The following is a 13903-nucleotide window of genomic DNA, read 5'->3' on the forward strand; positions in this document are numbered from 1 at the left end:
TACCCTCATCCAGTAAACACCTGTTGATTGTTAATCTGCAGTCTCCGTCTATTTATTGAAGAACACCATACTTTAAGATTCACGGATTTAACACTAACCACCACCCCTTGACATTCAACAGCATTACCATCACCGAAACCTCCACCATCAACATCCTGGGATTTACCATTGATCAAAAACTTAACTGGTCCAGTCACATAAATAATGTGGCTACAGAAGCACGTCAGAGGCTAGGTATTCTGCGGTGAGTGTCTCACCTCCTGACTCCCCAAAACCTTTCAACCAACTACAAGGAACATGTCAGGAGTGCAATGGAATACTCCTGGATCAGTGCAGCTCCAACAACACTCAAGAAGCTCGACACCATCCAGGACAAAGTAGCCCACTTGATTGGCTCCCTCCACCACCTAAATCATTCACTCCCTCCACCACCGGCGTACCGTGGCTGCAGTGTGCACCGTCGACCTCTTCCACCTAGAAGGACAAGGGCAGCATGGGAACACCACCACCTCCAAGTTCCCCTCCAAGTCACACACCATCCTGACTTGGAAATATATTGCCGATCCTTCATCGTCGCTGGGTCAAAATCCTGGAACTCCCTCCCTAACAGCACTGTGGGAGTACCTTCACTACACGGACTGCAGCTGTTCAAGAAGGCAGCTCACCACCACCTTCTCAAGGGCAATTAGGGATGCCAGCGAGGCCCACATCCCATGAACTAATAAAAAAAAACCTTGGGGTGGAAATCCTGAGGATTTGTCAGTCTTTAGTTCTGTTATTTTTTCTAATGCAGCTTTCTAGCTTATGTTAACTTTAGTGAGTCCCAGTCTTTGATTCATTATTAAGGAAACCACTAAACAAAATGAGGGAACTTTTTTTTAAGGTTTCATTTAAAACCTAAACATGCACGAATAAGTCTAACAGGGCACGCCAGGAGATGCCCCGCTCCAGCAAGATATGGCCCTATGTATATATACTAATGGTGATTGGTCCGTGCTACACAAGAGTATTTTATCATTGAAATTAATCGTTAGTGGCCATTACCAAAATAAAACAGTCGGCGAGTCAGCAAGTGAATGTTATAGTTGAGCAGGGGACCGTCCTGTTGTCAGCCGATCAGGGGGCCAATGCTGTGAAGATTTGGTTTTACAGTGAGAGAGGGAAAACATTTCTGGGTTGGTGATGCAGAAACAGTTAGCTGTAAAACATCAGCTGGAAGATTAATTTATGTGAAAAGGATCTGTTGGAAACACTACACCGTATTGAAGCTGTTTTTTTTTTGCCATGTACTGAATAGACTGAGACTTGATTAGTTAGATGGAAGGAGGAACAAGTGGACAATGAAAGCAAAGGAAGTGAAAAGATGCTCAGAAAGAAATAAGCATGTCAGTTTAAATGAGCATCAGTTTAAGAATAAAATAGCTCACGGTAGAGAGAGAGAACAATAGGAATAAGAAAGACATATTTCAAGTGATAGCGAATGATTTATGTTTTAAACAAGCTCAGGTGACATGTATCCCAGCACGTGTTGCTGGATGGGGCGGTGTGTCAGGGTGCTGGATGGGGCGGTGTCAGGGTGCTGGATGGGGCGGTGTGTCAGGGTGCTGGATGGGGCGGTGTGTCAGGGCGCTGGATGGGGCGGTGTGTCAGGGCGCTGGATGGGGCGGTGTGTCAGGGCGCTGGATGGGGCGGTGTGTCAGGGTGCTGGATGGGGCGGTGTGTCAGGGCGCTGGATGGGGCGGTGTGTCAGGGCGCTGGATGGGGCGGTGTGTCAGGGCGCTGGATGGGGCGGTGTGTCAGGGTGCTGGATGGGGCGGTGTGTCAGGGCGCTGGATGGGGCGGTGTGTCAGGGCGCTGGATGGGGCGGTGTGTCAGGGCGCTGGATGGGGCGGTGTGTCAGGGTGCTGGATGGGGCGGTGTGTCAGGGTGCTGGATGGGGCGGTGTGTCAGGGTGCTGGATGGGGCGGTGTGTCAGGGTAATCCTGGTAATAGTTCATTTTTGTTCGAGTGGGTCGGGTTTGCAGGCTGGAAGCTGCAGCCTTCTCAGTGGAAGGGGAGGGAGGCGGGGTTGAGCCGAGCTGGTAATTCTGTGAAGCCTGTACTTTGAGTGGGTGATCTTGTGCATTGTGAGTGGCGGCTGTCCTCAGCCGAGACCCCCCCTCTGACCAGACTCGGAGCCAGAGAAAAGAAAGGGAGGAATTTCACTCTCGTTCCCTCCCTGGGATCCTCCTTTCCCTCCCCATTCCATTGATTCAGCCTTTCCTGAAAATCGCTAAACCAAACGAGGCGGCTTTTTTTTCTCTTTTTTTCCTTTGAAACTCTCGCCCTCCGGAAACGCCGGGAGTGAAATTAACACAAGCAGATCATGGCGATCTGAAAGTGAAGAGACTTGTGGAGGAGAGAGATGAGCAGAACTGTCCGAACTCTGACTGTTCATGGATAACAAGCAGAGAGAAGGGATTTTCACATCGGGACCAACTTCACAGAGATGATGATAACCTCCGGGCTGATTTTCGCTGACTTTTGGTGAAATGGTTAACCCCCGCGTTCCTTGAACTTGTATCTTGTTCGGAAGAATTGGAGCAACCCTTGTAAGAAGATGTGCACCCCTGTCCCGGAATAGCGGCGGGAGCCCGGCGTTTGGAGAAGTGCCCGGGGTAGAGCGGGCTGAGTGAGGGCGACTGCACTTTCTCACTTTCTTTTGCTGCAATAAAGGCTGAGCGGATCTGGGACCGCAGCTTCTGACCACCTCGCACTGACTGGGATAAGGCGCTGCCCCAACAGTTGGCGCAGGGTTTGTGTTCATTTGTGGATTGTACAAAAGGAGTCATTGGGCAAAGCGACTGAAGGAGTATGAGGGGGACGGGGCTGTTGACACTTGTCTCCCTGCTGGTGCTTTGGCTGCTGTGCGACTCCGAGACGCCCTCGGCAATGCAAAGACTGGCGAGAAGGCGGCGGCTGAGGTTAGTCAGACTGGCGAATGGCTCAGCAACCGGACACCAGGGGCCGGCCAGAACTGCCCAGGCACTGGCTGCCGCCAGGCTCAGGGTCGCAGCGCAGCGAGACGACAGCAGATCGCCCGCCACCAGACCGGGGGAAAGCGGCACCCCCATCAGAAGTTCACGCCCGGGGATGGTCAGGGACACCAGCAAAGCCGCTCGAAGCCGAATGAGCCGCGTCCCCGCCTCTGGGACGCCCAGCCTGCTGGCCGGGATGGTTGGCAGGCAGCGGCTGTGGGTCATCTCGGCGCCGCACGCCTCGGATGGTTATTACAGGCTCATGCTCAGCCTCCTCAAAGACGACGTCTACTGCGAGCTAGCGGAGAGGCACATCTACCAGATCGTGCTGTTCCACGAGGAAGGAGAGCTGGGCGGGAAAGTCAGGAAGATCACCAACGAGGGGAAAATCTTGGAGGAATCTCTGGATGCAAGGACCGTTCTCAAGTTAGTGGACTTTCTAAAACTGGAGAAAGGTAAATTTAGCATGGTCTTGCTGAGGAAGAATCTGCAGATGGAAGAGACGTACCCTTACCCGGTGAGACTGGAGGCAATGTACGAAGTGATTGATCAGGCCCCGATTAGGAAAATCGAGCGGCTGAGGCAGAAAGGGTTCGTGCAGAAATGTAAGGAGGCTGGTGTCGAAGGGCAGGTAGTTGGACCCAATGAGGGAGAGAAGAAGAACGACGAGCAGCCCAGGCCTACACCAAAGAATGAGAATATTGAGGTGACTAGTCCAAAGGAGACTAGAGAAGAAAGAGCATTAGAGAAAAAGAAAAAGATTATCACTAGGAAGCCCTTTAGGATATCACTGAACACACGTGGAAGCTCTAGAATAGTTAGGACAACTGCTGTGCCAACTCCAACACCAACCAGACCTCCAACAACTACCAGCACCACAAAACCAACTACCACATCCCCCAGCACAACTACTGTCACCACAACAGTGCCCTCTACGGTTGCTACTGAGAGACAAGCTGGCACCTCGCTCTTTACAAGATCTCATGTGATGTTTTCACCGTCTTCACCAAGATTCCACAAGCCAGCAGTAGTTGTTGAAACTCCAGCAAGATCGACAACGGAGGCTTACTTCCCAGCAGCACGGGGTGGCACACATAGAGATAGGCATCGGGTGGTGAGCTCCACTGATGGCAGCAAATCTCTTACAAGTAAATCCTCAAAAACCCTCAGCATCTCTCCTCCAGCGCCTACTCCTGAGACCACAACAGCCAGTCCAGAGTACACAAAAGTACAGGCAGGTAAGCACAAATACAATCGTACAGACAAAAAAGCGGGGAATTATCGTCGGAAGGGTCCACCGGTGACAACGACCCAACGCAAACCTACCAAAGTCAAGCCACCAAAATCAAAAACTACAAACAATAAAATCCTGACAAATGAATATGAGGATAAATATGACCCTGAGAAAGTCTCATCTACAAACACTGGGCAGGAGGTTGCAGTGGAACGAATACCTCAGAAAAGAGGGAAGGAGCAGAAAAAGAATAGCAAACCAGTCAAGAGTGAAAAGAAGAAAAGGCCTGTGAAAAATGAAAGAAAAGGGAAGAAAGTCAAACCTGTGCCGAAAATTAAGCCTGTGAAGGAAACCAGTCGTAATAATAAAAAAACCAAGAAGACAACTAAGAAAGGGGTTTTTAAGCAGCCTAAGAAGATTCCAAGAACAACAAAGTCATTGGCATCTATTCTCAACTACTTTGAAAATAGACGACGACTAGTAGTAAGTGCTCCAAACTATTAAAGCGAGACTATCCTTGTTACTGGCAAGAACGAGCAGCCACACATTGTTTTTATCGCAATGACATTACATGCAAGTGACACAATGGTGTTTGCCCAAAGTAGTGACACATTTCAGCACCCGCTGTCAGTGTTTGGCAAGCCCAGACCCAAAGCTTGCTCAACACGTTTCACTAAAGCAGTGCCCCTTGATATTTATTGTAAGGTTGCACACACTAATAGAGTGCTCATACCAACATAGAATATTTAGGTAATAAGAACCAATAGATATTAAATTGAAAGAAATCCCATCAGTTATCCCATTCATATCATGCTCATTGGTTTCTGATAGTTTAACATACCAAATATTCAATTATTAAAGGAAAAAACAAGTCATGGGAGTATTTTTATTCAAAATACTTTGCTGTATTTTTACAGATAAATAATAATTCATCAAAATGTTGTTTGACTTTTTTTTCTGAGTTACTGGGAGCCATATGAAGTGGAACCTCCCTCCCCGCTAGACCATTCCATGATATCACCAACAGGGGCTGTCTCCATGCATTCCAGCCCAACCTTGTGTGCCTCCCAACAGCTCAGAAAATTAAAAGAATGAACAACATTTTGGAATATATTCATTTTCTGTCTTAAATAAAATGTACTGTACTACCATAGACCTGTTACCTGTTAACCCCATATTTTACTATTTATTGACTTGTTAACAACTTGGTTCACATAGTTACAGGTCATTATTGCACCTTTTGTTGTGTGGTAATTTGGTAATTACTGCAAGAATATTAAAAATTATGATTGGCTGCAGTCAGTGCATGGTCTGCACTGTGGAATGCAAATTAAATTAACCAAGAGATAATAATAGAATAAAAAGGTAAGGTGTGTTACAATTGTTCTCTCATTGAAAAGAAAGACTTAATATTGCAATTTAGTCAGTGCCTGTTGTATTTACTAAGTCTTTCATCGTCAGAAAAGATCAATGGCGATGCACCAGCACTATAATATTTGAAAGGTTACATTTCAGAACACATTCCTTGCATTGTTTGTTTATGTTACATCACATGCAGCACAGCTGCGAACAGTTATGGGACTGAATCAGATGTTGTTCCAACTGGTTAACCTTTGAACCCCTAATGGTAGACAGGTATTTTTTTTAAATTTCAGCAGTAGTGCTTTTTAACTTTATAATTCTCAGGACAATACCTTAGAAATGCTCAAACAAAGCCCATGGTTTATGTGTAAGATGATAGCTGTTCCATTAAATGAGCTCATTTTTATGTTGTAGCCTGGGAAACTCAGCCCAGTAAGATTTAAAGCTGCAATGGCCCACAAAGTGATTCAATTTTAAGTTTAATAATGTTAACAACTGTTTTACTTACTTAGAATTACACTTGTTACACCGTCTGTTGCTGAGGTATTAAATCTTTCATACTAAGATCTCAAGGTCTGGGTGCAAATTGAGTAATTGGCAGGAACTTAGAGGAGAATTGCAGAGGTCAGTCGCATGAATATCTAAGCCACATATGGCTGAAATGGATCTCTGATGTAGAAAATGAAACATCTCTGAATGGATACAGTAATAATCACAGTAATGGCTCCCCTGATAGTTTAGTGTGTAAAGGCCAGGCACAGTTTGGTACTGAGCCATACCAATCAAAAGATCACAGATTTACTCTCGGGTTTTCACTAGTTAATCTTAGCCAGGATGATAGTAGGGCTGGTACAACTGGCTTCAGCACCCTAGGCTAGGAGGGGGAAAAAATCAGACAGACTTCCCTCTCTTGATTGCAATCAAAAGCCCCTGATGGAAAGTGCAAGTGTTTGAATGCCAGATGAGCAGAATACTTGGCTCAGCTATGATGCTCCCTATGGCCTCCAAACACTCACTGTCTAGGATCATAAAGAATGGCAACAGGGAGAGGTGCCAGAAGTGCTTGTGGAACTGTGCCATGAATCAACATCTTCAAGAATGGAGGGGAGAAAAGGAAGAGAAAATTGCTAAAAAAAACAATAACCATTCAGAGGCAGGTGTCCTTCGCGCCTTACTGGATGTGGGGTGGGGTGGGGGGGGGGGGGCAGGGGATGAAGTAAATAGTAAAGGAAAGACATCCTGTTTCTAGGCCTCGGCCTGTGAAATCACCCTTTGTGAATTGCTCAAGAGTGGCATGGTTAGGCAGTGGTCTGTCAGTTCTGGGATTAATGGGATGAAAGTCTTCAATCTCTGTTGGCTGTAAGAGTCCTTCGTGACATGAGTTTGGACAGTCTCAATGCAGTTCCTAGTGGTTATCGGCCTATAGCACAGAACTGCTCCTAATTCAGTATTAATTGACCTTAAACTTGCAATCTCATTCGGAAAGGCCACAGATTGGATGGTGTGGGAAGTAGGAAAATGTTACATTGGTGCACTAGGAGGTACTGTTTTGAGGGTGGGTGTGAAGCATATTGCTGTGATGGAGTAGAGGAAGCTGTTCTCTGCATTTAACTGCTGTAGCTGACCGAGGAGTTCTTTTTGGTGGCACTGGGTACCTGAATGGAAACTGTTCATTCCCAGCAATAACATCCCTCATCTTGATGAATGCAAACATTTACACAATGGAAAACAGAGCAAAAGAAAATAATGGCACAGGTTGAAACACACTCTGATTTACCATCATCCACTTAGGCCTCAATTCTGTGCCTTCCCACGTTTCCCAAATGTTCTGTGCATAGCACTGCATGAATTTGTGGGACTTACACAATTGTTACTGCAACTGATATTAATCTAGTTTTCACAAATTGGAAGTTAACAGAAAAAAACCATTTGGGCTTTTAAAAGAAGGCTTCTTCTGAAGAAAATTGACTTCATTACACCTCAGCATCAGACTGTTTCACAACTGGGATTTTTAGTGAGTGAATAGAGGAAATGTTACTGGCAGTTATGTGATATGATAAATGTCCTCATGAATGAAGCTAAACAAAAAATTATAAAATGCAATGTTACAACTGGGTCATGGCCATCTTGTGAGTGGAGATATTTATCTCACTGATGGCCATAACACATTCTATGTATTAATGCTTATAATAAGTTTTCATTTGGAAAATAGTTTTGTAGCCCAAGAATATCAGTTGAAACTGCTTTGTGATGTTTTGTCAATTATTCCGGTGGGAATAGGTGACCCAAACATAAGTGCCGGGTCCACCCATTGGGAACTCAGCCACTGACCCCACCAGCGTATGTGGAGTCAGGAGGAGGTTCTCTATTTGAAGTATTCCTGGCAGGTGTCCACACCCTAAGGGTGGATCTCAGGCACCCACCATAGCAGTGGAGGGGATTGAGAATTGTAGCAAAGGCCTTCCAATTGATTAGGCCCTAACAACCCCAGCCACAGCCACCTTTGGCTGGGACCTCCCTGCCACCTCATAAAGGAGGCCAACTCCTGAATGACGCCAGCCTTTGGCTTTGAAGGTCCAGGCCCAGGCCAAGACCCAAGTCTGGATCCCCAGGTGTGCTCCACTTCCGCTAGTGGTGGCCAGTATGACTCTTTTCATTCACGTACCAGCTGCCCAGTGGATCCCAGACTGGGGCCAAAGAAACTCCCAATGCAGGTAGCCCCTCCCTCCTGGCCCTGCTCATGCTGCCACCCACTTTGATACAGGGGACCATGTTTGGAGTTGATAAAGTTTCTGCCCCTAACAAGGCCCAGTAAAAATTAGCAGCAGAGGCCTGGTAGCTTGCTAGAAGGCTTGGGCGTTTTCGGGGTCACAATTTTTATTTCACTTGTTCCAACACACAAATGGAATAATCAGAGATGATCAATGGCAAGCTATTAAACAGAATTCATCCCGAGTGAGGGACTGCCTCCCCCAGACCCTCCTAACAACCTAGGTGGGCGTCTGAGCCCCGATCTTGTTGCTTACCCCCGCCCAACTGGCGAGCTGCCTCTGGGGCCGCAGCTGCCAATAATAAGCAAATGAGGCCAATGGACCAATTTGTCTGAGGTCCTACCAGCGGCCTCATTAGGCATGTGCAGTGTGCCACCCTGGGATCACTTCCCAATGTGGGTGCAAACCAATTTCTAGGCCGCTGTGTCCATTTGATGTAATTGAGGACTGAAAGGTAGGAACTGCCAACCACTCTTAATTTTCTGATCTGGAGAAAGGAAGAGTGTTAGGGGAAATTTGAAGTTTCCCTTAGCACCATGGTAGCAACTTAATGTGTTTTTTAAAGAAATGTTGCTGTAATTGGCTGCAGTCTTGTCACTTGGTGGGGCAGAGGAATCTCGCCATGTCAGATTCTTTAGGTACTAATTAACATTAAATTAGCTAGCTCACTCAGACAAGCCCTCTGATGGTCACTGTGGTACAGTAGGGAATGTTTTTCTGAGGTTGACTTGCAGCCTACTGCCGGGCAGAGTACAGAAAGCTTTACTCTGCATTTAACCATGTTGTGCCCGACTTGGGAATGTTTGATGCTGACAGTAAAATGGAAAGTGTTTCACTCCCCAGCACTAAGATCCCTCACCTGATGATACAGAAAAATGTTAGGCACCCAAGCAGGTTGTTACTGTCTTTTAGAATGTTTCGCCGCTGGGATGGATGTTCTTCTGTGTTTGTGCCAGCGACATTCTTTTGTTGAGATTGGTATTAAACACATGAATACCACTGATGTTGAATTAATATAATTAAATGAAGGCCTTACTGCTACAGAAGTAAGATAGCTGTGTTATGACACGTGTATACAGTATTAATAACTTGTCATGGAACTAGCTTACATTTCTACTCCCTAATATTCTGGCATTCCAAATATTACAAGAATAGAAAGAAACGCTGTCGGCACCAGCATGTGGATTTATCTTTGACCAGTGCTTGCAGTGACAGGCTCCCACCTCAGTTCCCTTCCAAATTTCCAGTTGTAACATATATTTATAGATGCAAAGCCAATGAGTCATAGAGATAGGTATTTAGACTAGAACTGTGCCAAATTATTATGTTATTTCAGAACATTATTGTCTGAGGCTAGTCTGGAACGGTGTGGAATAGGAAATTAGTCTTAGTCCCCTCACCTAAATAGCAAAAATGTTTCCAATAGTTTCTATCCACATACAAGCATCTATCGATAACAACCTTTGTTCAATGAACTGGTCTGACCTGACCCAACTTTCCAAATATCACATGCAGCTATACTGCTTGTGCGTTTAGTTAGGGTGTTTCGTCATGGCCATGCCCTTGACTTTGCTATCTCCCTTGGTCTTTGTACTCCCATGGTTTTGAACACTGACAAGACCATCTCTGACCACTTCCTTGTATCCCTCACCATCCACATTCCCCATCTCCTTCCAGCCTCACTTCCTTCTGCGTCTGCCCCTGGAAAAAATACTCTTCCCTAAGTTGCTTACCACCGCACTTTCAAACTCCCAATTGCCGAACCTTTTGCCCTCCATTCGCCATACCTCCACCTTTGATGCCCTAATCCATGGCAAAACCTTAAATGTCTCCCATTCTGCTCTTTTCCCCTGGTATGTCCCCACAACTTTGCTACTTCAAATCCAAGGGGCACCAACGTGAGCGTGTCTGCTGTACAGCTGCTTTAGCCATCGATCACCAGATGTGGCTGGACCACATCAAGTGCTTTAGAGTCCCCCAAAACACTATCTGTAGCTTCCTCCTTTTCCTCATAAATATGCTGCCTTTTGGCAACACCATCCATAGACATAAGGTCAGCTTCCACATATATGCTGATGATGATGTTTGTCCGACATCCAGTCTTGGGTGAGGCACAATTCCCTTAACTTTGGGAAGACCAAAGCCATTGTTTTCGGCGACCACCACAACTCCATATCCACTGGTTCCATCCCTCTCCCCAGTCACTGTCTCAGGCTGAACCAGACTGTTCACAATCTCAGCATCCTATTCGAAGCGAGCTGTGCTTCCAACCCCATAGCCATTCCATCATAAAGACTGTTTAATTCCACCTCTGTTATATTGCCCGTCTCTGCACCGTAGGCCCATCGGCTGCTGAAATATTCATCCATGCCATTGTCACCTTCAGACTCGACTATCCTAATACTTTCCTGGATGGCAATCCATTCTCCATAAATTTCAGCTCCGCTAAAACTCTGCTGCCCATATCCTATTAATGCTTTGTCCACAATAGCATGTTTTCAAATTGCCTTCCAGTCCTGGTTTATTCTTTTACAGCTTTTTCTTCTACTATAGCCACCAAGTTTTGTTATTAAATTTGGCATTTCCACTAGTCCTACTATAATGCTTTGCTGTTTACTTCACTCACACTCGGGCACCATCATGTCACAAATGAGGTAGCGACTGCAGTACTGTCTACTCGGATCAGTAATGCTATTGATCTACAATTTCAACACACAGCATTTAAAAATAATTCCAGGTTTATGCTTTTTATCTATAATTTATAGTTTTATTTTACTTGACAGATTTCAAAGCCTGGCATAAATACTGGAAGTAGGTTTTTTGTTTCTTAGATAAACTTCAACAACATTCAGCCATTTCACACAGCCATCATATTTAAGTCATTCAGATGTGTTGCCTTCAATGATACGTTTTACCAATTTGGCATTTTTTGTCTTTGTCCTTCCTTCGAAGCAGCTGTTCCTTGTAGTTTTAGACTGCAACTATACTGCACTCGTGAAATCAAAGTGGACTGTTCTCATACTTCAGGGCTTTAGTGTACTTGGTAGTCTGCTGAGTTATGGTGCCCCTTTTGCTGCTGAACACCCAAAACCACTTTGCATTGATGCAGAAGTGGCAGAATATCCATCTGCAGGCTTAGAAACTCACAGTGACTGCTGTCACTGGAGCCAGCAAGAGTTCAATACAAGACACTAATATTGTGATGTGGGGACACAAGCTAGTCCGCTAAATTGGTACAATATATATGACTTGAGAATTTCTATAGCTAGGAAGAAATGTTGTTTGGCATTTTCAGGGGGGTAATATATATGAGAACAATTATTTGACTTCAAAATGTCAACATTCCTAAAGATTGAAACATCAGATGATTTTACTTTTCCAATATGAACTTCTTCTTATTCATAGCTTGTCACCTCTCCAAATGGCCAAAACAACATGTACGAACAGCAGCGAGATGAGTATTTAGAGCACGTCTGTGAAATGGCTTTAAGAAAAATCTCAATTATCACCATTTTTGGGCCTTTGAGTAACAGCACGATTAAAATTGATCATTACCAGCTAGGTCAGTATTTCATCCTTTCTCTTCCCTCTCTTTGTGAAATAATGTCTAGTTTTCTGTCGTACCTTTGATTCACGGCTGAGATTTTTTAGTATGTTGTTCATTATTTTACTGGTGTCACACTGTGAGTGATTTGCAGTGTTGCCCTGTATTATGCTTGCCACAGTCTTCTCCAAAACCTCGTATGTGGAGCCACAAATAGACTTTTGTTATACCTGTCTGTGACCCTACTCACCTATAGTGAAGCTCTGCATTATGGCAGAAACAAGAGAGCCAGTGGTGTGTATCTTCTTTCACATGGCTACGTATATGTGCAATCTTTTTACTGAGGGAGTGAGTGCGAGGATTAGATTCATGCTGGTAAAAGGTTGCAGTGCGTGTCAGGATATTGTAGTGTGCATTGGTTTCTGGAGCCCTGTGTTGGCTCCAGTTGTTGTACTACATCTGACACTCGCTATTCCTACTTGGGTGGGCCTCGGTGAAGGCGGAGCAGATGAATTGGAGGGCAGAGACAAGTAGAAAAAAATACTGGAAACTTCTATTTAAAAAGAAAAGAGAAAATTCTGGAAAGACACAACATATCAGTCACCTTCTGAAAAGAAAAAAAGCAAGGCTGACTGCTGGTGTACAGAGTCTTTATCAGAACTGAAAATGGAAGGCAAGAAAGTAGATTAAATCAGAGGGGAGGTGAGAACAGGAAAAGGTCACCTGTCAGATATTCTGATCACTGCTCCAAAATCCACAAGGTGCTATAAAACTCATTAATCACTTTTTTGAATTGGATAGTAGTTTTGCAGTCTTAAATTTGCGCTGTTCTGGGTGTAAATTGGAGATAAAAATTCTAGTAAATATACAGTATAAAGATGCAGGTGCATGACGCATTTGATGTAAATGTGATGGGTGTTTCACTCTGCATACTCCCACAAATGCAAAGCTACTTTTTAATTTTTGTTTTTAAAGTCCAGGCAGCCTCTCCTCCATTCTGCTAATTTTCTACAGATTGTAAAAAAGCTGAATGTCCCGTCAATTGTTCTCGCTGGCAGAAACTGGAAATGAAAAGTTTGCATATTTGAGTTTGCACCCGCAGAGCCCTGCTACTCACTTGCATCCCAGTGATATGAGAAACCAGTGTAACTGCTGCACACAAAGCTTCACAAATACAGTTAGTGCTGCACTCAGAGGCACAGTGCAGCATCAGCTTTACATCTTGATATTGGGTTTGGGTGCTGCAGTGGGCTAGTGCTTTGGAAACTGGCCTCAACTTAGTCCCGAATGATGGGATGAAAACCTTCTCTGTCTGGGTTTGCAAGGGTTTGGGCACTCTTAGCACAGGTCCAAATGGGCTTGGGCCCACAACACAAACTAATCCAGGTCTCGAGATGACTAGTGTGGAGTTCTGCTAGACATAGTCCTTGTTAAAGTGGTCTCTGGCTGCATATTATTATTCCACTTAACACAACAAAAACAAAGGGACCTAAATTATCAGTAACAACAATATTCCCTGATATGATAGCAGCCACAATCTGCAGTGTTTTACTCAATCAGGCTATTAACAGAGTGTAAATGGTGTGCTTCCAATATATGTGAGATCTTGTTAAAAAGAATATTACTGAGAATGTTACGGCACTCTTGTCAGACACTCTTGCCCAGTGGGTAGTTTGTTCTTATCGGGTATTTTCAAAAAAATGTAAATTACCTTTTTTATGCAGGAACGTAAGTTTGGTTATTTGCTTATTTGAGAAGATATTAACTGTGGTAATATGTTTTATTATCTTAAGACAATGAGAAGCCAGTGAAAGATATAAGGCACAGTGACCTGGATCAGGACCTCATCACTGAACTTCGCAAGGAGTATGGGATAACTGAAAATGAGTTCTTCATGGTACTAACTGATTTAGATATGAAAATCAAGGTACGACAAAATAATTTTTCATACACAGCACCTATTACATCAATCAAT

At 44.6% G+C, this 13903-nt stretch overlaps 1 protein-coding gene across 1 annotated transcript in view; it reads left to right on the forward strand.

The window, feature by feature from the left end:
- Positions 1-2080: 2080 nt before the first annotated feature.
- Positions 2081-13903, forward strand: part of ccdc80 (coiled-coil domain containing 80) — a 51067-nt gene continuing 39244 nt past the window's right edge. The window contains exons 1-3 of the mRNA XM_086006696.1: positions 2081-4734; positions 11790-11946; positions 13722-13855. Coding sequence (XP_085862822.1) covers positions 2854-4734; positions 11790-11946; positions 13722-13855 — 2172 coding nt within the window. The 5' untranslated portion in view covers positions 2081-2853. The remainder of the gene's footprint in view (positions 4735-11789; positions 11947-13721; positions 13856-13903) is intronic.

Source organism: Somniosus microcephalus, chromosome 14, assembly GCF_052327205.1.
Source record: "Somniosus microcephalus isolate GS21.2 chromosome 14, FLI_Smic_1.0, whole genome shotgun sequence".
In the NCBI taxonomy this organism is placed as follows: Eukaryota; Metazoa; Chordata; class Chondrichthyes; order Squaliformes; family Somniosidae; genus Somniosus; species Somniosus microcephalus.